A 25304-nucleotide genomic window follows, 5' to 3' on the forward strand; every position below is an offset into this window, starting at 1 on the left:
GGCGATCCTCTCACTGGACGCTAAGATGGCGTTTGACCTGGTAGAATGGCGCTATTTATTTGCAGTACTGGAACACATGGGCTTCGGCCCGAAATTTATAGCATGGGTCAAACTACTATACCAAAACCCGGTGGCGCGAGTGACGACCAATGGCCGTCTCTCCAGAGAAATATCGTTGAAGAGAGGCACGAGACAAGGCTGCCCGCTCTCGCCGCTGCTATTCGCCTTGGTCCTGGAACCCTTGGCTACTGTTATTAGGACTACCCGGCTACTACGAGGAGTGCAGTGGAGTGACGGATGGGAAGACAGGGTGTCATTGTATGCGGATGACATGTTAATCTACCTGATGGATTTACAGGTGGGTATACCGACACTACTGGCACTGTGTGAGAGGCATGGGACGGCGTCGGGTTATAAAATAAACTGGACCAAATCGGTGCTCTACATGCTACAAGGCACACCGCCGGTTCTGAGCACAGACTGTCCATTGATAATGGAGGACGTCTCCTTCAGATATTTGGGGATCCATATTACACGAGAACATGATACCTTCCAGGACCTGAATCTGCGTCCACTGCTCGAGAGACTGAAATCAGACGTGCGACACTGGAAGACCCTCCCCTTGACATTACTAGGCAGGGCAGCGCTATTCAAGATGATGGCGCTGCCCCGTTTCCTCTGTGTCCTGGAAAATACACCGGCGATCGTCCCAGCGCGATTCTTCAGACAAGTTTCTACTCAACTTTCGGGCTTGTTATGGGGGAACAAACCAGCGAGAGTGGCGCATTTGAAATTGGTCAGGGACTGGTATAGTGGAGGGATAGCACTCCCTAACCTGGAACTGTATTACTGGGCAGCACACCTCAAGGTGATCAACCGATGGTTACATGGGCCGCAGGATGACCCAGCGTTGATGGCAGATAGACAGCAACTAGGCACTGCCACCCTTTTGGTCCCGCTCTATAACAAAGGCATGATTGGGAGGCTGACAGGGCCCACTAGACACACTGTAGCGCTGTGGCATAAAGCCCAGACATGACTGAAATGGGAGGGTGTGATCACACGTATGACGCCGTTATGGGACTCCAAGATATTGGGTAATCTAAGACACAGCAAGGGCTTTGATCAATGGGACATCATAGGGATCTCTACGGTGGGGGATCTATGGACGGGGGGCGGAGTAGTGCCATTTGAAACACTCAAGGAACAATACGAGCTGAGGGTAACTGAAACATATCGATACATACAGATCCGACACGCGTTAATGACCGCATTAGAACCTGATGCTACGGTCCCGGAGTCGGCTCCCCTGGAGGACCGCTTATTGACAGACTACATGGAGGACAAGGCAACGTCTCTCACTTACCGTAAACTAATAAATAACCTGCCTGACCCATTACAGAAACTAAAAAACACTTGGGAGGAGGAGCTTGGGGAGTTAGATGAGGAGGGTTGGAATGCCGCACTGGCATCGCCCAGGGAGGCCGGCATATCGGCGAGATTTAGACTGGTGCAGTTTAAAATACTGCACCGAGTCTACTACACACGGACCTTGCTTCACAAAATACATAGAGCTGACAACCCGCACTGCCTGCGACAATGCGGAGCACAGGGGACACTGTTCCATACTCTTTGGGATTGCCCTAACATCATGGTTTACTGGCGGAGAATAACACGCACTATGGCTCAAACTTTACAACTACCCATCACACCTGACCCCAAGGTTTGCTTACTAAATATATGGGGCCCGAATGATCTGACGACCTATGGGAGGCGATGGGCGGTGATCGGCATGATGTTGGCAAAGCGTGACATAGCGCAAAAATGGGGTGCAGCAGACACGCCTACCCTGACCCAATGGTGCAAGAACATGGACATAACAATGGTAACGGAGAGGGCGGTGTATAAACAAAGGGCTAATCCACGTAAATGGAATAAAATATGGCTACCCTGGAATACATATAGGGGGGATCTATGCGAGCCTCTGCCGGAGGAAGAAGACATGGATAGTTCGAGGGAGGATGACGACGAGGAATAGGGGTTGAAGGGGAGAGGGAATGGTGCAGAAAATGGGAAAGTTACAAACACTATAAGATCACCGGGCGGGGCTACAGACTATACAATACATAGAATGTTCAGCCTATACTACTGCTTAGCTCATGAACAATGTAATGAGGATTGTTATAATCGATGCCAAGTATCCAATCAGTGACGTTGTTAATTAATAGTTATAAAAACAGAAAATGTAAGTTGCGACACTGGTTGATTGTGGCTGAATGTTGAAGCTACAATGACGACAGTTGATAAATATAAATGTGAGTACTACAATGCAACAATAAAAACATTAAAAAAAACATTAAAAAAAAAAAAAGCATCTCCGAGTCCCAGAGAGGCCACTCTCAACTCTGAACATGCACAGTAACCCTATGACTCCTCCGCAGAGCGATTGGCCTCTCTATTAGCCAGGTATGTCTGGTATAGCCCCCAGAAGTTTTTAGGTCTGCTAGTGGGGGCAGGAGCTCACTGTAGTTCTCTGACTGCGTGCAGCAATACAACATATCGTGCGCCCAACGCTTGAGTGTGGGCTTGGGGACTCTCATCCAACAGCATGCAACAACCCTCCGGGCTATAAGCAGGCCCATGTCAACCAATCTCCGCGCCGGCCTAGGGAGTTTTTTGGTATATCCTAGTAATGCTACCAAGGGATCAGGCGTGAGGTCAATCTCCATTATGTTACTAATATCAGCAAAGACCCCCACCCAGAAGTCCCAGACACCAGGGCACTGCCATGCAAGGTGTAGAAAGCCTGCATCTGGGGCATGGCACCTCTCACAGTCCGCAGTATTTCGTAGGCCATACCTGCAGAGTCTAGCCGGAGTGTAGTACACCCTGTTGAGGAACTTAAAGTGTACCAGTCTATGTCGGCCATTGAGGGAGAGTTTCCTAGTGTTAATGCAGCAGTATCTCCACATATCGTCATCAAGAACAGTTTGCAGGTCAGTCTGCCATGCCAGTCGAGCCTTAGTGAATGTGTGCTCTTTGTGTGCCTGAGATATTTGGTACAGGTTGGACAGGAGTTTTTGGGGAGAAGTGACCTCGATGACGTAAGTAAGTTCCGGAACTTCTGGAGGTTCCGCCATGTCTCCGCCCAGTAAGTCGGATAGAGTGCATCGGACTCTGTGAAACTGGAAACGTGCCAGAAGCGGCGGCACCTCGCAAGAGCCAGCAGCCTGCTCCCAAGTCTTGGCCACCCCATCACTAAATAAGTCACCAGCGACCTTGATGTCCAGTTTCTGCAATGCAAGAATCACCCCTTTCTCCTGGAGAGGGGGCAGCCACTGGGCCCAGTCTAACGGTATCACAGGGGAGTACAGTAGAGCCCCACCCTGCGCCTGCAGAAGGCTGTGCCAGGCATGGTTTGTGGTCGTGATGGAGTCCAGTACACCAGTCCCACCGTCGGCTGGAAGATCGTATGCGGATGCGAGAGAGGGCGGGCGAAGAGTGTTTCCATGCGCACATGCGGAATACCGCGGTCTCCATGTATCCAGCAGATGAGCAGCCTGGGCCACTCTGTAATATAATTCTAGGTCCGGGGCACTAAGCCCCCCCCATGGTGTAGGGCAATGTGAGTAGCAACCATTTGGCTCGTGGCTGCCCACCCGCCCAGGCCAGTTTAATCATTAATTGTTGAAGCCGTAAAAAAAAGGATTTGGGGAGGAATATAGGGATAGTCATAAACTGAAATAAAAATCTGGGTAACACAACCATTTTTATTATGGATATACGTCCCTTTAGGGAGAGCGGGAGCTTACACCAGGCCGCAACGTCATCCTCCAGTCTGCTAAAGGCAGTGCCGTAGTTAGCTCTAAATAGGTTCTCTGCATCGGTGTGAAGTTGAACCCCCAAGTACCTGACCGTGTCAGTAGTCCACTGTAGTGGGTACTCCATAGTCGTGCTCTGCGTAATGGGAGTTAAGGGGAAGGCTAGTGACTTTGACCAATTGACCTTCAAGCCCGACAGGGCACCAAATCGGACCCCTTCTCTAAGTACCGAGGATAGGTTACTATCCGGGTCTCGGACATACAGCAGGGTGTCGTCTGCATACATTGACACCACAATCTTGTATCCAGGAAAGCCTATGCCCTCGTTTCCGTGGTACTCCCGAAGGGCGCAGGCCAGTGGCTCTGCTACCATGGCATATAAAAGGGGCGAGAGCGGGCACCCCTGCCTGGTGCCTCTACTGATGGGAAAAGAGTCAGTGACCAGGTCGCCCATTCGGAGCCGAGCCTGCGGCTGATTGTATAGTGCTCCTACCATCTGCAGGAAAGGCTGTCCTAGACCCATACGTTGCAGGACCAATCGCATAAAAGGCCACTCTATGGAATCGAAGGCCTTTTCCATATCGAGGAATACCGCCGGTGCCTTCCTATCCTGTCGCACATGTTGCATCGTGTCCAATACCGTACGGATATTGTATACTAGGTTCCTGCTAGGGATTAATCCGGCCTGTTCTGGAGCTACCAGCTTTGGTGCCAGGAGCGCCAGCCGGGTGGCCAATACCTTCGCGAATAGTTTAGCATCTACATTCAACAGAGATAGAGGCCTGTATGAGCTACACTCATCCCGAGGTTTGCCTGGCTTCAGTATAGTGACCAGGAGTGCCTCCCTCATGGATTGGGGCATGCTACCCTCCACGCAAATATCGTCAAACAGAGCTGATAGATGAGGGAGCAACTGATCCTTGAAAGCTTTGTAGAAGCCCGCTGTGAGGCCGTCTGCGCCCTGCGCACTGCGCGACTTCATGCTGGACAAAGCCTCCAGTATTTCGTCTTTTTCTATTGGGTGCATAAGGAATTCCCTGTGCGTGTTGTTCAGTGTGGGAATGTCAATGTGGCCCAGGTAGTCATTTATGTCATCCTCCAAGTCCCTGCTCTTTGAAGTGTACAATTCAGTATAGTAGGCCTTGAAGACGTTCGCTATGTCAGTTTCGTCAGTGATCTCCTCTCCGCCCATGGACTTTACCTCTGTGATATGTTGTCTCCCTCTCCTCCCTTCCAATATCCCAGCCAGAACTGCACTGGGTCTTTCACCCTCTCCGTACCCTCTGGCTGTGGCGTATTTACCCATATGTCTAATTTCCCTGTCTGCCTCCTCATGATATTCAGCGAGTAGCGTCTTAATGTCATCGCCTATCGTCCTGTCCGCTTGTCTGCTCTGTCTGCGTTCCAGGTCCCTAGCTGTCTCTCAAGTTCGGCTAGTCTCCGTCTAATGGATTTAAGTATTCCGGAATGTTTGGACGTTGCTACGCCCCTTATATATACCTTCAATGCCTCCCATACCACTTGGAAGCTGTCCACAGAGCCCGCATTAGCTTAGAAGAATATGTCTATTGCTTCAGCAAGTTCTCCCCTGAACACCGGGTCCAGTAGGGAGTATGGTGGGAATCGCCATGTGAATGGCGGTATAGCCTTACCCGGGGTACGTATCTCCAAAAGTACCGGCGAGTGGTCTGACAGGGTTCTAGGTAGCACTTTGCAGTCCCTAATTTGTCCTAGCCTGGAGGAGGGTGCCAGCCAGTAATCTATCCTGGTATGGATGTCATGGTAGGCGGAATAGAGAGTGTAGCCCCCCTGTTGTGGATTCGGGAACGCCAAACGTCCTCCAAGCACAAACACAACATCCCACTCTGCAACTCCAAGGCGGCAGCCGGGGGTCTACGATGAGGGCCAGCAGACCTGTCCAGCGCAGGGTCAAGGATGAGGTTAAAATCTCCCCCCACAAGAGCCTATTCGGGTCGTAGTGTTTAGCCTTGGCAGCGAGGGACCGATAGAATTCAGGTGAATCATAGTTTGGGCCATATGTGTTAATTATTACTAACTCCAGGCCTGGTCAAACGCACTTAGATATGACAAATCTGTCCTCTGGGTCTGCTACTAGGGTTTGTAACGTAAGTTTAGATATCGGATTCACCCAGGTTAATACACCCCTGGCGTGCAAAGTGAAGCCAGCAGCAGCAATATTGCCCTCTAAACCCCTGCAACGCAGCATATTGCTGTTCATAGGGAGATGAGTCTCCCGAAGGAGAGCTATATCAATGTGTTGATGCTGTAAGTAACTGATAACTTTTCTGACTTTTCGGTGGTCATTCAGGCCACGGACATTCCAGGTGAGTGCCTTTAGTATGGGAATATGTGGAGTATCTATCTCAGTGGTCAAGTCAGCCATTCCATAGGGTAGCGGGCGCCCCAAGTGTGAAAAACACGCATGTGCCTAATACTTGTATAGCGTCAGAAGTCAGATAGAACACCCTCCCAATATTAGCTAAACGTTCCCCCCCCACAACCCCTCTACCCCCCACCCACAGCAGACCAACCCCAACCCGGCCTTGCATGGTTGAACCCCTTCCTCCCCCCACCCAACCCTGTTAGCCAACTAGAAATCCCCAGAAGGGTCTAAAGGTGCATACAGCGTGGGGGCCAAGGTTGCCAGGCAGTCAGTAATGAAACTGAGTACTGTACTAGCTTGGGACCCGGCCCGTGAGCCACCGCCTGGCATCTTTGCTTCGGCAAATAGAAACAGTCTAACACTAATTAACCCGTGGTCCGCACCGTTAATGAGTATATATTATGGGCAGCCGCTCCTGCACTGACCTCTGGCATGAAAACAATCTCAACAAACATATGAGGCAGAAACCCAATAGGCTGGGTTCATACTTAGCATGTGTAACAGAGCAATATTACCACCAATCAGTTCAGACCGTTAACCTGTGCTCGATCCGAGTTATTCAGTCCACCCCTAGCTCGGGAATATGGTGTGTGCCAGCTTCAATTCCAGTCCTGGGATTGGCACTGGTCTGGCGCTCGGGGTAGGTAAGCACATCTCGAAGCGCGACTAGGTCGTTGTCGGGCCATGTCAGTCCTGTTCATCGAGCTGGCTCTGATTCGCTTCACCTTCCTCCTGTCTGCCGATGCCTGTCCGACGTTCTTTGGACCAAACCTTCAGGGCCTGCTGCAGGGCCTGTGAAAATGTGGGAGTGACCTTGCCGGTTAACTCTCAGTTTCGCAGGGTACAACATGGCGTAGTCGAGCCCAAGATCACGAAGCTGCCTCTTGTATGGGGCAAAATGTCTGCGTTCCTCCTGCACTCTAGCTGTAAAGTCTGGATACAGGGAGATTTCAGATCCCTCGTATTGCAGTGTCTTCTTTTCGCGGGCTAGTCGGAGGGCCGTGTCCCTGTCTTTGTAATTTAGGAGCTTGGGCCGTGGGCAATAATGGGCCGTGGTGGGGCTCACGGGCATGGGCGAGGGCCCAGCGAGCGATGCGCCCTCTCTACAATAAACATTGGGGAGAAGACATTATCTCCCAGTCGAGCGACCAGGAGCTTCTCGACAAACTGTTCCATGTTGCCCGTAGACGTCGTCTCTGAAACCCCCGTGATTCGTATGTTGGAACGTCTCGAGCGGGCCTCCAAATCCTCCACCTTATCCTGTATGACTTGCAGTAGTTTGTTGATTTGCTTGCGATCATTGTCCAGGTCCGTTTGGGCCTCCTCTACCTCTGTTAGGCGTTGCTCGGACATGTCCAGACGCTCCGCATGCTTGTCTACGCGCTCTGCCATGCGGTCTATTCGATAAGTGAGGGCGTCTATTTTAGTGCCTATAGAGGCCATACTCTCTTGCAGGCCCTTCTCCATCGATAAAAGCAAAGATTTGATATCAGAGTAGACCGAGTTCTCTGCGCCGCCCGCTTGGTGGGTCTGGTCAGCCTCTTGTGTTTCAGAGGGCTTGGTTTGGCGGTTCTCGAAGGGGAATTTACTCTGAGTCTTGTCCCCTTTGCCCTTAGTGGTGTCTGGTCCGGTGGTGTTCCTGGGGCCAGTACCCCACGGTTTGGGGTGTGCGTGTGTCGTCCAATAGTGGGGTACCGCATTGAACGGCACGTCGTGAGCTGTGTCCGGCAGAGACCCAACTCTGGCAGTCTATAGGAGCTCCCTAGAGTTCAGGGGGATGGCAGGGCCCGCACAGGGTGTTTGACAGAAAAGATTCCTCCAAAACGCCAGGGGCGACGCGTCCTCCCCGGGCGTCCTCAAGGCTCCGTCCGCAAGGGCAACTCCCCTCGCTCTCCTGCAAACCAGTAGGGGAGAACCCGCCGCGCCACTAGGTGACGCACGGCAGGTAAGGCCCAAAGTCTGCTGAGGGATTGCCTGTGCACCAAACACTGTCTATAGGCCTCAGAGGCCCGCCGCGCACCGATGTGTCGAGAGTCCACTGCCCAGATGTATAGTTGGGGCGTGCCAGTACTCCAGCAGTGCAGGGAATCAATCCTCGCTGGTGTTCCTGGCCCCAGGTAGGTGCAACTAGTGGGAAGCGCCACGGGCAGTCTGGGTGCAGGTGCTGGAAATGCAACTCCCTTGGAATGTCACAGGTGTGTGGGTGCAGGGGCTTCCAATAGTCTGCAGCCCCCAGAGCACAGTATTGGACCAAGGGGGGGGGGGTGGAAGAGGGAGGCCGCGAGGATGCCCCGGGTGCCGTGCGCCTCACCTCCTTGTGAATCGTAATTCCCCCCCCCCCCCACCCCGGGCACCGAGGACGCGACGTCTACCGGACCTGGCCGACTTCCCCCAGCCGCACGTCGCAGCACGTTCCTCGGTGTCTGGCACACGCAAGGCCGCGGATCTGAGGCCTCGTCCGCAGTCCAGGACGTCTGGGGCGCCGGCGACTCTCAACTTCCCCAGGGTCACAAATTCGGCCCCCGCTGCACTCCGGAGTGTGGCAAGTGTCAGCTGGTGCTTCCCTGCTGTGGAACAGACAGCCGATGCAGGATTATTGATGAATTATTCAGGCGGCGGCACAGAGCTCGGGGATCACACGTCCGCCATAAGTGCCGGCAAGCTCCGCCCCCACTTTCCACCCTATTCCCCTATAAACCCACAACCCGCTACGGAATTAAATTACGCAAACATTAAATTAAATAACATTCATTAATTTAAAAAAATGAAACATACATTACAAAAATAATACATAATTTTAACACATACACTACCATACATAACTCTAAAAAAAATCGATATTATGGAAATTGATATTTTAAATTCAATATTATGGAAATCAATATTTCCTACCCCAATTTTGATATTCTGACTAGCTATATTTTGGTGATTCGATATTCTGGCCTATCTATATTTTGGAGTTGATATTCTGGCCTGTCTATATTTTGGATTCTATATTTTGAGCGTTGACCATGTACCATAATAGTGCTACAAGCCAGACTGCACATTCACTCACTGCAGGAGTACCTCATGAAATATATAAAAAAGTGATGGATGGAATGGTTGCATCAATTTCAGACATTGGAAATTGCTCAGGGCCGCATCCCATTCCATCATTATTTTGCACACAACGCCAACTTACCCAGCCATGTGTAAGTCAGTTTTAACCCTGGTCCAATAGAAACAGTTCAGCCTGAACTACGAGGCCTGGTTCTCCCTGAACTGGAATACAAGCAGCCCAAGACCGGTTTTGCCCATGAGACCCACATCTGGGCATACCCATTCCACTTAAGACATTGCAGTTAAGTATACAAAAAAGTGACGGATGGAATGCTTGAATAAATCTCAGCCACTTGTAATTACTCGGGATGCATTCCATTCCATTGTTATTTTGCACACAATGCCACCTCAGTTTGGATCCAGCCATATGCAAATCATTCTTGAACCTAAACCGGAAGACAAGCATTCCAAGACTGGTTTTACCGTAATAAAAGTTGATAAGTGGGGTATTGCTTGGTTCCAGTGGTACAGTGTGCACAAAACCCATGTCTGAGCATAGTCTTCTCAGTTAGGGCATTGCACTGAAGTATACGCAAAAATTGATAAATGGAATGCTTGAATCAAACTTAGCCACTGGTAAATACACAGGGGCACATTCCAGTCCACTGTTGTTTGACACATCATGTTACCTGAGTTATCCTTCTATATGCAAATCAGTCTAGACCCTGCTCCAATAGGAACAGTCCAGCCCAAACTGCCAGACCAGTTCCTCCCTATATCAGAACATAAGCAACCAAATAGCAGTTTCACCCTTATTAAGGCTCATCAGTCTGTTATAGCTTGATTCCAGTGGCACTGTGTGAATGGGACCCGCATCTGGGCATACCCACCCACTTAGGGCATTGCACTGAAGTATACAAAAACTTGATGTACGCAATGCTTGATCAATCTCAGCCACTGGTATCACCTGAGGGCTGCATCCCAGTCTATCATTATTTTGCACACCATACCACCTCAGTTTGGACCTAGCCATATGCAACCATGGATTGGGATGTCAAACCTGCACTGTATGACTGCCAAAGTCCTAAGGCCTCCTGCCTTATGCCATGTGTTACTTTCACTGGACAGAGTCCAACACCATGCACCGGGTAACTTCCGAAGTCCAGCAGGCTCCACACGATGCAGTGTATTAGCAACAGCGCAGGATCGTTAAAGGGGACAAGGTACTCAGTTGCTTTTGGCAGAGAGGTTTTGTCACTCCCTTTCTGTAAGGCTCTGCACTGAAATGGCCTCCCAGCTTTCAAGATGGCAGCAGCTAGATTGTAATTTACACATAATCTCCTTTAACAAAAACCAATACATTTACCACTAACTTGGTGGTCTGGATAAAGAGCTTCAGTGCTTTGTCATGTAAGAGCTTTATAAATGTATTTAAAATACAATACCAAACTGTACAATAATCTCTAATTATGTTTTACTATGTTGTGTGCAGAGAAACAGAATGAGGGTGAGCTAAATCATGTTATTTTTAAGTTCCTGCTTAATGAAGTGGAATATTTAGATTTTTTATACTCTGCTTCTAGACCCCAAATGATGGTAATGAAAACGTTCTTTTAACTCCTGGCGACTAGTTGTAAGCTAACAGATGTATCTAGGCTAGGAGGCTCTTGAACAAGGTCTTCAGGGTGAAGAGGCAGAATCATACAGATTGTTATTTAGCACCGTGGCTGCATTGACTGGATTCCTATTTGTGAAATACGGATTCAGCAGGAGTTACTCGTGCTTGGTCTGGTGGATTCTTGGACCGGCTAGCATAATACGCTCCAGGATGTACGCTGCTAATCTACACAAGTGCAGAAAATCACTAAAGATCACAGTTGCTCGGAATTTACTGTAGAGTTTTGCATTATTTCCGACAACTTTTTTTCCTGCAGAATTTTAATATGACTCCCGTAAAGGCACCCAAGGATGATGTTCTCTACCTGTTCTGAGCATTTTCCATGTGATTGAGTGATTTCCTCTGTGATCATGGCCTTTTATCTGCTCGCAGTCATGCTTGCCATCTTTCATAGGTGCCCGCATTGACAACGGTGGAGTCGCGGAAAAACGGGATCCAGCTCTGTGTGGCATTGTCTACCAATGGCACTGCCCAAGGAGAGCTTTTCTGGGATGACGGCGACAGCCTGAGGACTTTCGAGAAGGGAGACTATAGCCACATCATGTTCCTCGCAGAAAATGTAAGTCTTGTATTGGAGAGGTAGGTAGAGAGGTGGGTGAAGAATGGGCAAGACGTCTGCAGCCGGTCAATTCATCCACCGGAGGACAGTAGAGTGGGTAGCATACTCTGCAACAAGGTGAGGAGTACCTCTTCTAGTTTTGTTGGGAAGTACAAAAGGTTGGGTTTCATCATCAAAGACCACCTCTCTTAGAGACATCCTATCCACAGGGCGGTAGTAGGCAAGTCTCACCACGGAATGTCAATAAAGGAGACATCACTTTAGCATTACTCCCCTGCATCAAGGCAAGGATACGTCCCTTTATTACGGAGGGAACACAAAAGGTAGTTTCATCTTTATAAAGCACCTCCCCATGGAATGTCCTATCCACAGAGCATTATTAGGCAAGTCCTACTTAGAAGAACAGCATGACTTACTCCACCATTAGACTCCAGAGGTTTTCTTCTTTGCTTCAACAGATGTTGGTGTTGAGTTCTCCACTCTGATTGATTGTTTTTTTTCTTCAGAATATGCTGCGGAATGTGCTGGCCCATGTGTGTAGCCAGGTGGACACCCTAAAGCTTCAGGACGTGATGGTGTACGGTGTGCTCACACCCCCCAAGAAGGTCCTAGTCAATGAGGTTCCCAACACAGACTTCTCCCATTATCTGGACACTCAGGTAAGGATGTTCAGTTTCCTTAGAATGACACTTTGCCTGTCTGTCATTATATCTATATCTAGGATTCGACACAGGTGGAGTAAAAAACTTGGAGGTACAAACCCACTGCCAAATTAAAATTGCTGCTGGACTTTACCTTCTGCTGTATTTATTCCCTAAACGAAGAATAAGTGTAACATATGAAAACAACATTTTAACATGACTTGGCTTATTTTTTTCTTGAGTTGCTGGCAGAGTTTTCCTGATGATATTGTGCCTTTTGTTTTGCGGCGTTTTGCAGTATTATTGGACCTGGTGCAGTTATATTGAACGAAATAAGTGAATTGGCCACTATTCTCTTAGCGGTTATCTGTATAAATGTAGGATATTTTGGTTAACACCATACTTTCACAGAAAATTGCATTTACATTTAACTATAAGTTTAACTAGATGGACTGGCTGGGCTTGGACTGCAGCCCTGTAGGTCCAGCACATCATGTGGTGCTTGCGAGGACATTCACAGGTTTGGTCTAGCTTTAGCTGCCTGGGAGATCTCATGTTAACAATACTTTAAACAAACATTGGCATAGCCAATAGGTCTCGGCTTTGGGACTTTATAAGTGTTTAGCCATGCAACACTTGATGTTGTTGCACCAAGGATATTGTTCTGGATAACTAAACACTTATAAGGTCCCAAAGGCCAGACCTATTGGCTATGCCAATGCTTGTTAGATTTGATTTAAAAGTATTCCTCATCTCATGCAGGTTATCCTGGCCTGGTTTATCGTTAGCAAAGTCCTGATAGTTACACTTTCGCTTTTATATTTGTAACTCTGAATTCGAAAAAAGTATTCAATGAGCTGCAGAGGTAAAATTGGTTTTATACGCAAAACAAATAAACCAACTGTCCAACTCATGTCTGGCCTATCCCAGTTTTAAAATCTGGTCACCATACAGGATAATAAATATTAAAACCATCGGGATAGGCTGATCAACCAATGGCATAACAGTAAATGATTGGGGGCCCGGAGACTTCTACATGTCACAAACATTCATGGTTCTGTGGCTGCTCGGGCCCCTGGAGGGTCTACAGATGGCCTGTGTTCAATTCTAACTGGCAACAGGCAACCTGGAGCATCTCTGTGTCATGTGTGCAGAAACAGGATCATGAACCAGACTCCCGCGTGCTCTCGCTCTGAGCCCCAAAGCCGAAATTCTTTTTCACGACACTCTACATTTTAGCCAGGCACGTGAACACTCGGCCCTGAAAGTATCCCTGAAAAATCAGTAATGTCCCCAGATGACCAGCGTACTCAGCACAATGAAGAAGAAAACAAGTCCTAAGGGGTTTGTTTTCACAATCGAGCCTGGGCTCACGTTTCACTGAAATAAACTTTCATTTCACAAAAAGAACCAGTGTAAAGTTGGTAGAGTGCATGATTCACTCGGGAGGGCACCCAGTCATATCTTCGAATACAACAGTGCTTGTTACAGGAAGGTCAGGCACACAGAGGACCCAGTTTTGTTGATAGCCCAAGGCGGCCTCTTCCCGCTCCCAGCTACCTCCCCTCTGCACAGGAAATGTTTGTGTCTGAAAGATCAGGAGTGCAGATCCCCTGCCCAGGGTGCGATACCACTCAGTGCACCCAAAACACTAGACTCAGTTGCCTAACTGTATCACTTGACATTAGGGACCGGGCGTATTTATGTAGCCGATTCAAGGAGCTAGATTAAAGAAGCTATGTCAGCTCTAGATCACAGAAACGTATTTCGGAAAAGCTGTCAACAGAAAAATGCGCCCCAACCCAGTGAAAGCGGAAACCAGAGAGGGCCAAAACACAATGGAACCAGGCTAAAAGACATAGATACCTCAAAATTAAGCCTTAGGACCGAATGGCGCCATCAACAGGGCACGGAGAAAAACTAGCACATTTGTGTATTGCTTAGATGTCTTTCCCCTCACATTTAATTGCCCTTTCACTGTATGCCCACATCTAATGAGGTACCTAGTGGAGCAGTGACATCGGGCCCCTTCAGCCATTCCAGTTTTTTTTTACCCCACACAACTCTGCTTTGCAGGCACACACAATTGAAAGGAAAGTTACACAATTAAGAAAACAGCATTGCAAATGCATTTAAAACATCAGCGCGCGCCTCGCGCTGAAAGTAAAAAGCAGAAGGGGGAGGGGAGAGAGGAGGTGGCCAGAGCCTATTTCCCTTACGGGAGCTAGCAGGAACCATATGTTAATTACAAACAGATGGTTTTAAAGCTCGCTCCAGCATGGGAATTGCCAAACGTGCACATGTTGCCATTGATAGCAATGCAACGCGGGCACGTTTTTGCCTGCAAAACTAAATCGATTACTAAAGGTCTCCTCCTAAGCAGCCCATGCGTGCTGCGTAGGCGAGACCTAAAAAGTGCAGGACGAAGTGATAAAGAGAGGGTGGGATTTGGATCAGCCCACCTAAGCCATTGACTTTTATGGATTTTTCATGGCTCGCCTTTGTTTGTAAGGGCTGTCAATTAAGGCCTTGGCATTTTGTGGGTTGTTCCATTTGTGTTCCCACTGGTGGTAGTGCTCAAGTAATCCTTTTGTTAGACTGCAGAAGCAACACAATGAGTAGCTTGTACTTCAGACTGTGGATGTTCTTTGATGAATTTACCTTGCAGATATAATATTCTAATTGCTAGCTTATGAATTTTATGGGTTTATTTTGCGTAGGAGCCGCATCTTAGTTGTCTAATTACCCTTGCAAGTGCACATGAATTTACAGCTTGTTAACTCATTAATTAAAGGTGTGCCTGCACATTAGGCCACATTCTGAGACTCATTTACATTTGTAAAGAAAAAGATGAAATTATATTCTTCTTTGCAATATTGGAAAGTTCAATGTTTTATTAGTAGTGTATTCGAAATCCGCAGTCAGTTCACCGGTTAGCAGTTCTTGGAAGTACAGCAAATATGTATTTCGCCTAAGCCAAGCCAATCCAAGGGCTATTTCAGTACTATGTGGCACTGTAAGTGTTGTGATCTAGTTCAACATCAGAGGAAGTTATGGTATTACAAGTAGTGAGGTAACACTGTTCAGGTGGTGTCTGGGTAGATAAAAGCAAAACTGTGTTTTACCTCCATGCAGTCTGGGAATTGGTCTCTAATCACATTTTGGTGTCTCACGTGGAAATGCTACAGTGGGCTATCCAGGAGTCTCATGCGATAATGTGCTGCATTAACACATGAAACACTGGAATGCCACCACAGCTGTGCTAAGTATCAGATTTTGGTCCAAGAGAATGACAGTCCATACACGAAATTCTAACCACGTAGCTTTGCCTAGAAACGAAGGTGGCGCGCATGACTTTGGAGTCCTGGTGTTGAATGAATTAATAAGATAACGCTCAGTGTCTACTTTTAACCAACTTGAAGATCCGCTAATGGTTTGCACAGTACACCCCACACACAGAGAAGAACCTACAGCCACGTCCTGATGAATACACGAGTAAGTGGACTCTAGGGTCGAAATGCAAGGCATGTGCACACGGTCAGGAACACCAATTAAAGAAGGAATCCAGGAGAGGCCCTGGGCCAAGGGCTACAAAAGGCTGTTTGACAAATGCCCATTCCCAGACCTCGTCTGGCCCCATGATAGGACTGAAGGCAAACAGTACTGCTGTACTCAGGATGTATGACGTTACAACGCAGGCTATTACAACGCCTGCCTTTACAACGCGGTTTTTACATTGCATACCATTACAACGCATAGTGCTTTTAGGCGCTGGATAGTGATTTATTTAATTTACTATTCCAACCCCAGTCCCCGTGGATAGTAGGGAAGGTGTTGGATAGTAAATTAAATATATTCCCTATCCGAGAGCGCCCCCCAGCGCAATGCGTTGTAATGCTTTGCGTTGTAATGACCGCGTTGTAATGGTAGTGCGTTGTAAAAGTTTCGTTGTAAAGGTTGTTCACCCTGTACTCAGTAGCCCTGAACAGTAGACAGTTCTGATAAGGAACTATCACATTACCATCAGGGTCTTCCCTTTATAGGCTGATTGTGAACACCGCACAAGTGTCCTTTCATGGTGAAATACTAGCACTACAAATATGCTGATGATATATAATCATGACATATGTGAAATATATTTATAAATAATGTGTTCGACATGATTGTTAAAAAACACACAGGGCCTTGGCAATTAATTTATACTTCAAGGTATCTAACAAACTCTTTGATTAGTTTTCACAGGACTGCGATTAATTCGGGTTTCCTGACAAAACTACCCATGTTTATCTCTAATTGTTGCAGTATTATTTAGGCTTACCAGGCCTTGTGCCATCCTTGTCATGTCACCATACTTCAGTGTCTTCCTGCTGGGGCTTGTCTCTAGTGCTTCTGTAACTGTGCTCTGGTATTGCTGAGTCTTTGAAGAGTTCTCCATCGCAGAGTGGCTGTGAGGCTGCTTCCTGCTGGTTTCTCGGATATTGCTAGAGTTTTTTCCCAGACTTCCTGGTGCTTTAGGAAGTGCAGGGACTTCTGAGTCTTCATTTATGTTATGGCATCTAGTTGGGTTCCTTGCACATTGAGCGTCGTAATTACTACTCAGAGGCTCCCTGCAGGCACAAAGTGTAACTGTAACAAAATAAAACAAGCATTTGCAATGCAATATGTCTCGTATTTGCAAGAGTTTAAGCTCTTGGCATTGTATGACAATGCCTTTTATTTATCTGTTTTGATAATTAACACATAAATAAAAGGCATTGTCATTTACAATGCCAAGAGCTCAAACTCGTGTAAATGCAAGACCTATTGCATTTCAAAGCAGCGGCTGCCATTGTCTCGGGCTGCATGGCGCACTGAATGTTGCAGGAAAGCATGTCATGCCTGCAGTAGGTGAAACTCATTAAAGAAAATAGTGCTTACAGACTAAATAAGACGTATCGTATAACAACCGAAGAGAAAGGGCCAGTCCTCATGGGAGGTCACAAATGAAGAAAAAGCGGTACTTAGGAGGGACTAACAAGCCTATGAAGGAATCTGAAGCTAGCATTTACAAAGGACAATGACACAAGCCAATGAAAAATATGGGCGGGGAGTGGGTGGGGCTTCAAACCCATACTCGAATACAGCAGGCTCGACCTAAAAAAGGCAAAAATGGAGTAACTAAATTTTATTTTGCATTTTACAACTGTAAGCTTTGGTACTAAAAATTAAGGTACGACATGGACAGCAGTGCAACCTTCCCAAACACGAAGGATACTAAAGGACAGGTGGCAGTTGCAAAAGGAACTTCACATGATTCTCCCACTCATGCAAGACAAGTACAACTTAGGTAGCTAACAAATTATAGAGAGAGTGAGAGGAGGTAAAGGACTGTTGTACGTTTTCCCTAAACAGAAATAACTAACTATATTAAACTCTCTAATTTAGATTAAGAAAATATTAGGCTACAAGCCAACATCTATCATCTAGTTGATGTAAGCAAGGGGCACTAACCTTCTCTACGCACCCTCATTGCAATGCATTGCACAAAATCCCCCAATCTGTCACAGAGACTTTTTTGTGAAATGTTATGCACCCACTGGCTCTGTCCCCAACAACAACCTTTTGTGGTGTACCGCAGGGTTCGTCCCTGTCGCCATTATTATTTAACCTCTGTTTGAGGCCTCTGCTCTATTCTTTAAAAAATCAGAAGGTCACTATTTTTAATTATGCAGACGACCTCCAGATGATTTTCCCCCTAGACGACCCTAATGCTGCTGTGGAATTTCAAACCACCATGCTCCACATTCAACATTGGATGGACAGTAACCATTTGAAACACAACCCAGGCAAGACGGAATTGGTGTTGCCTGGAGTAGAGTAAGGACTGTTGGGGTCAACACTTCTGGCCTAGTGAACTGGGTCCCCCCACTACTCCGTCCTCGTCTGTAAAAAGTTTTAGGGTAGTAATTAATGCCGACCTCTCACTTAGAGGACAGGTGGGTGCGGTGATCTCCACTAGTCTCTATCAGCTTCGTAAAATTAGGATAATTGCTCATTTGCTGACCCATTCAGCTCTAATCCAAGTGGTGATAGCGCTGGTTCTCTCACGCCTGGATTTTGCAAACTCCCTTTATATTGGTCTGCCTCAGTACCTATTAAAACGTCTGCAAATGGTTCAGAACCAGGCGGCCAGACTCATATACAAACAGCCAAAATGGTATTCTGCCAGGTGGATCACTGAAAGAATATCGAGGGACATAATATCGACTGGAAAAAATATCGTTGACAAAATATCGACTGACAGAATATCGAGTTTGTATCTACAAACAGGTAAGTACAAAAATATCGAGTTTAAAATATCGTTTACAAAAATATTGTTGTAAAAAATATCGACTTTAATAAAAACAATGTTTAATTACATTAATATAAAAAATTAATTACTAAAATATACTTAACAATACTTAAAATAACTTTTAATAATTAAATAATTAATGAAAGTAAAAAAATAATATTTTTTTATTCATATTTCTTAAAACATATATATATATAGTAACAAAATTTAATTAAATATTAGCCAATATTATTAACATACAAATACAAAAGAGTAAAAATTACTATTCTATTGGTAAGTATATAATAATTTTTTTTAATTTAAATGATTTAAAATTAATTTAATATATTTTAATTTAATTAAATTTCATTAAATTAATTTAATGTAAATTTAATTTTACTTTATTTTTACACTGTACCCCTGTACCCCAAAAACCCAAAACTGACCCTGAACCCTAAAAAAAACCCTTTACCCAAACACCCAAAACTTACCCTGAACCCTAAAAATACCCCTTTACCCAAAAACTAAAAACTGACCCTGAAACCTAAAAATACCCCTTTACCCAAAAACCAAAAACTGACCCTGAACCCTAAAAATACCCCTCTACCCAAAAACTAAAAACTGACCCTGAACCCTAAAAATACCACTTTACCCAAAAACTAAAAACTGACCCTGAACCCTAAAAATACCCCTTTACCCAAAACTAAAAACTGACCCTGAACCCTAAAAATACCCCTTTACCCAAAAACCAAAAACTGTAAATATTTCAATTAGTTACCTATTAATACTAATTTATAACTAATTACCAATTATTTATTTGATAATTACAATTTAATTTACAATTATTTTATATTAAATACAATTAAATAAATGTTATTATTTCATTAATTATTATTAAATTAATTCCCACTCTATTCCCCTATAAACCCACAACCCGCTACAGGAAATAAATAATTTAATTTAACATAATTAGCAAGTAATCAATTAAATTAAATTAATTACCAATTAAATTTTAATTAATTAACAAATATTTTTTAATTAACAATTAATTAAATATTACTACAAATTATTAAATTTACATATTTAATTAATTATAATTAAATTACTTCCCACCCTATTCCCCTATAAACCCACAACCCGCTACAGGAAATAAATTATTTAAATGTACATATTTAGCAATTAATCAATCAAATTAAATTAATTACCAATTAAATTTAAAATAATTAACAAATATTATTTAATTACCAATTAATTAAATATTACTACCAATAAATAAATTTACATATTTAATTAATTATAATTAAATTACTTCCCACCCTATTCCCCTATAAACCCACAACCCGCTACAGAATAAAATTACACAATAATTAAAAAAAATCATGAATTAAAAATAATTATAACATAAAATGACACTTTTCACACATATTATAACATGAAAAAACACTATAAATAATTGAATATTATTTAAAAAACGATATTTTTTACTATCTAGATTATATACTTGGATATTTTCACTTTCTATATTATTTACAGTCGATATTACTTCACTTACCTTAAAAACGATATTTTGGCTGTCTATATTCTGTCCTGTCGATATTTTGTCCAAACGATATTTCAAACTCGATATTCTGTCCAAACGATATTTTGGAGTCGATATTATGTCTGTGCACCCTGCCAGGTCCCAGTTGATCAATCTCCACTGACTTCCTGTGGAGCAACATGCGGCATTCAAGACTGGGTGCCTAGCTTTTAAAGCACTGTATGGCAACAGTCCAAAATGTATCACGGCCATGATCAACAAACATGTCTCCCGGCGCAATTTGCGCTCATCCTATCTGCATCTTCTATCTGTCCCGACTATGAAACTCAAATGCGCTGGAGGTTGTAGATTTTCTTACTTGGCACCTACTCTCTGGAGTTCTCTCCCGGTAACAATGAGAATCTGTGACAACCTACTTGGCTTTAGAAAAGCACTAAAAACTTGGCTGTTTGGGCTAGCCTACTAATCGGGTCTGTCGTAACAACTTAAGCAGGAGTAGCGCCATGAAACCTTTGGGTGACCGTGCGCTTTATAAGTAAATGATAACATTAACATTAACACATCCAACATCACGTGCTCCACTACAAGATTGTCCACAATCAAAGAACCCAACTGACACTTCCCCACATTCCAAGGCAGTCATCCATAGGCCCTAACTCAGGACACCATGATCTTCCTTAGAAACCCTCCTTAGGCCGTCCCTTCTACCGTATCTGAGATTCCCACTACAAACATGCTCCTGCCTCCCGCTCCCTCTGATAATGTTGCATCAACTTTGCAGCTTGTCTAGCTGCACCCTGGCAACATTTGTGCTTCTGCTCTAGGCAGTACAACCAGAAAGAAATATCCACTTCAGCTTGTATACCGCAACATTAAATGTATTACAGAAGTGGGGATTATGTAACATGGTGGCTTCTCCAGCTCTATTGGACCTTCCCTTAAAATTTCCATGGAAAATGAAGTCTTATTTAAATAAATTCTGCCCCTGCAATGAACCACAAACACTTTACTCATCAAATGCATTCACGCAAGAAGTTCCTGAAAAGATTGTATTCTCTAATATATAGTTCATGTCATGTTACTTGTTTATACTGCATTAACATCATATATATGAGGAAGGTTTTCTTTACTGTTATCAACCCTTTACCCATCAGTGGCATTAAATGGCATGCCACACACAAAATTAACGAAATCTATATAAATAAATGAAATGCACCGTAAGCAGCAATGCTTCAATTCATCTTTAAATTAGCAGGCATTTCCAATCGTGCTTGCGTGTGTGTGTGTATATAAAAGCCAAGGTTGCTCCTTCCGGGATGCTGGGACCCAAGAAGGGTGGCGCACACGCCGGCGGAGCGTTGCCGGCATTCAATATCCAAATCACAATAGTAGTAACGTGCGCTCTCTGGAAAACGGAGGCAGAACACCAGTGTGGAAGTCCAAGTTTATTTCACACAATGCGTTTCGGCAACAGCCTTGTTCAAGTGTAAATGTGCACAGAACAAACAGTCCCTGATAACGTTTTTGACACAACCACAAAGTAAACGAAATAAACATAGGATTGTGTCCCAAGTCTAACAAAACCTTGGTGGCCATCTTAGAATGGTAAAATCCGTAGGCTTACACGTGAACAAGGCTGTTGCCGAAACGCGTTGTGTGAAATAAACTTGGACTTCCACACTGGTGTTCTGCCTCCGTTTTCCTGAGAGCGCACATTACTACTATTGTGATTTGTGTATATATATATATATATATATACATGTATGTTTGCCTTTGAGCCTTTAAGCTTATTTAAGCCTTTGATGTGAAACAAATATGGATGAATGTAATTGAAATAAATAAAAAGCCTACGTTTATGATACCCGCGTACGAGTGCCGGATGATTTCCTTGACGAATGAAAATGGATTTCTTATCTTTAATATATATATATATATATATATATATATATATATATATATATATATATATATATATATATATCAGCTCCCAAACACCAGCCGGTTGCACTCATGGGCGGGTGCACGCCATGACGGGGGTGTACCCGTTTCAAAGTATCAAAGCACAATCCTGGAGAGTAAAATTACCAAGGAAAGCAGCACTCGCAGGGGGTTGTTCCAACCAGTTTATTACGGCGGAACAAACATATATATATATATATATAGATATATATATATATATATATATATAAAATAAAACAAGCGGGTTGCCCTTAACAAATCAGACCAAGGAGATCAAGCGGTGACACTCACACAGGAGTTGGCCGGACTATGGGAAACGGAGGGGGCAGAACCAGTGGGACAGGTGGAAGATATGCTCACCACGGACAATTCAAATAAGAATGAAAAAGCACTAACACCCTTTAAGCCCCCATCCACGTTTTGTCCAATAATGCCACGCGATGGACTTGACATCTTCCATGAGAATGTAACAAATGAACTGAAAGATTTGCATAAAAAGATATGTAAGAGTCATTACAGGAACAATCAACTCACAATGGACTATGAACAACTGGTTGCCAAATTGAATAAAGATAAAAATGTCATAGTACGACCAAGTGAAAAAGGTGGTAATGTGGTTTTATTGACGAAGGCACTATATGAAAAGGAAGCACATGCACAGTTAAATGATCGTAATCATTACGAAAGAGTGAATGCAAACACAATTAAGGGAATGCAAACCGAATATCATTCACTGTTGGGTAAATGGAAGGGCATGAAATTACTGTCTGAGTGCGAATATCAATATCTCAAAACAGATCATCCGGTAATGCCCATCATATATTTTATCCCTAAGGTACATAAAGACCCAGAAAACCCCCCGGGTAGACCCATCATAAGTGCACGGGGAGGATTGCTGGAGAATACATCAGTATATATTGACTATTTCTTGCAAACTTATGTACAATCCCTGGACTCATATATTCGAGATTCGGGGGATTTTCTGTGCAAGCTTAAAAATATCAGGTGGCAACCTGGGGATTGGATGCTGGCCCTTGATGTTAGTGCCCTTTATACGAGCATCCACCACCAGGATGGGATCAATGCTGTAAGATACTATTTGGAAAGGAGGTCTGATGTTTACAAAGTACATAATGCCATGTTGATTAAGATGTTGACGTATTTATGTTCAATAATCTTCTGTACAGGCAGCGACAGGGAGTGGCGATGGGGGCCAGTTTCTCCCATAGCTTCGCATGTTTACACATGGGAGCTTGGGAGGAACTGGTCCTCAAAACCAACTTTGAAAAAGAGATGAAAGAAAATGTTATTTCGTGGTACCGCTACATTGACGATTTATTTGTTGTGTGGAGGGGTGGACGTGAAGAAGCTGAAACATTCATTGAGGCAATCAATGATAATGCATTCAATATCAACTTCACAGTCACGATGAGCCAGGAACAAGTCCCCTTTTTAGACATTGAAATTTATGTGCACGACAACAAATTGGAAAGTAGATTATTCCGAAAAAGTACGGCAGGTAACACTATACTGCACGCGAGCAGCACTCACCCAGCCCACTTACTACGTAGCATCCCGTATGGGGAGATGCTGCATTTGAGAAGGTTATGTAGTGAGGAGGGGGAGTTAAAGAAAGCTCAGGAAGCCAGCACTAGTAGATTTTTGGAAAGGGGGTACCACATTAACACCATTAAACAATCAATACAGAAATCCATGGCTATGGATAGATCAGAGCTGCTAGGTCAACATGATGTCTCGGCTGAGACACAAATTCAGTTAAATATGACAAGCAGCAATGCAGCAATGAAAATTGAACCTTTCCGGATAATTATGGGGTACTGTACTCAACATAGGGAGATCCGCAAAATCATTGATAGAAAATGGCCTATAGCAAGTAAAGACCCCATTATTGGCCAGGACCTACCCAAAAAAGCGTCCGTTACATTCAGCAAGGCTCCCAATATGAAAGAGAGAGTAGTTGTCACATGCCCTGAGATATTTGACACCACATCTTGGTTTAAAAATAACCAAGGGTTTTTCAGGTGTAAAACCTGCAAAGCATGTGTCCATGGCATTAATGAACGGGTATACAAGGATGGTTTTGGTGATCGAGAACACCGGATCACTAAAGTATTGACGTGCAAAACGGAATACGCGATTTACATCCTGGAATGCCCATGCCAACTCAGATATGTGGGGAGCACAAAGCACCCCGTACATAAAAGAATACTGCAACATCTCAGGGCAATTACCTCACAGGACAACACCTACCCTGTGGCTCGCCACTTCAAAACACACCACCAAAGTAACAACAAGGAACTCACATATTATGTGGTGGATGCCATCACGGCAAGCAGGAGGGGAGGCAACAGGGAGGCCAAGTTACGTAGTTAGGAAACCAAATATATTCTGAAACTCAATAGCAAGCAGCCAGGGGGGTTGAACCTTACTGAAGACTTATATACATGCTTGCATTAAGGAAGAGGGCATCAGAAGTCAACATGAGTATGAAATTGGGGTAAAGGAGGAAGGATTTGAATGTATATAATTTGTATATATATTAACTTAGTACAATCTAATGTGTAAATATTTACTGGTAAATCTATTTATTTATTTATTTATTGGCTTTTAGCACAGACACAATTCCTTCTTCCATAAACAAATGACGGAATCTATATTCCTTTAATAGGAATTAAAAGTAAAAACATATAATATAATCGTATTATGTGTAATAACATCTGAACCCGAATCCATACATATATAAGGCATACTAACTTAGTTGGATAGATCGACTACATGGAAAACCTTCACCTCCCAGTCCATTGTTATAACAAAATATCATTATGTGTCCTGTATTCTAACACCAGTAAAACAAAAAATTACAAAAACGTGAAATCAAAAATGAAAGTATCAAATGTATGAAATCCGGCAATAATAGCCCACAAATGACCTTTGGTATCTATGTTCATCATATAGGAAATATGTCAAGGAAAATATTGGGTATTATCCATATGATATACATAAGGGAGATCTGTGAGGTATGTAAATATAATGAGAATAAAAAATGCAGAGTAAAGGGGCTGCGGATAGCAGACGTATAACAACACAAATAAAGGTTCTGGGCTCAGGCCTACTCTGTTAGAGAAACGTATACATATTTTAAGACAGCACGGAAATGCACTTTAAAGCACACTTATATATTTTGTTTCATGATAATAGGAGGTATTAGACTGATTGAGTATCAAGGAATGATATTCTTAAGGGATTTAACCCATTATTAATTTTTGAATTATCTTGATGCCAAAACAGTATGGGGATTTAACCTGCTATTAGCACATAAATGTAAATATAAA

The 25304-nt window shown here is 44.3% G+C and overlaps 1 protein-coding gene across 1 annotated transcript in view; it reads left to right on the forward strand.

The window, feature by feature from the left end:
* GAA (alpha glucosidase) overlaps nt 1-25304 on the forward strand; it is a 469553-nt gene that overhangs the window by 388571 nt on the left and 55678 nt on the right. Inside the window, exons 18-19 of the mRNA XM_078654064.1 lie at nt 11337-11501; nt 12008-12160. Of these exons, the coding sequence (XP_078510190.1) occupies nt 11337-11501; nt 12008-12160 (318 nt within the window). The remainder of the gene's footprint in view (nt 1-11336; nt 11502-12007; nt 12161-25304) is intronic.

The sequence above is a fragment of the Lissotriton helveticus genome, chromosome 7, assembly GCF_964261635.1.
Source record: "Lissotriton helveticus chromosome 7, aLisHel1.1, whole genome shotgun sequence".
NCBI classification, from domain to species: domain Eukaryota; kingdom Metazoa; phylum Chordata; class Amphibia; order Caudata; family Salamandridae; genus Lissotriton; species Lissotriton helveticus.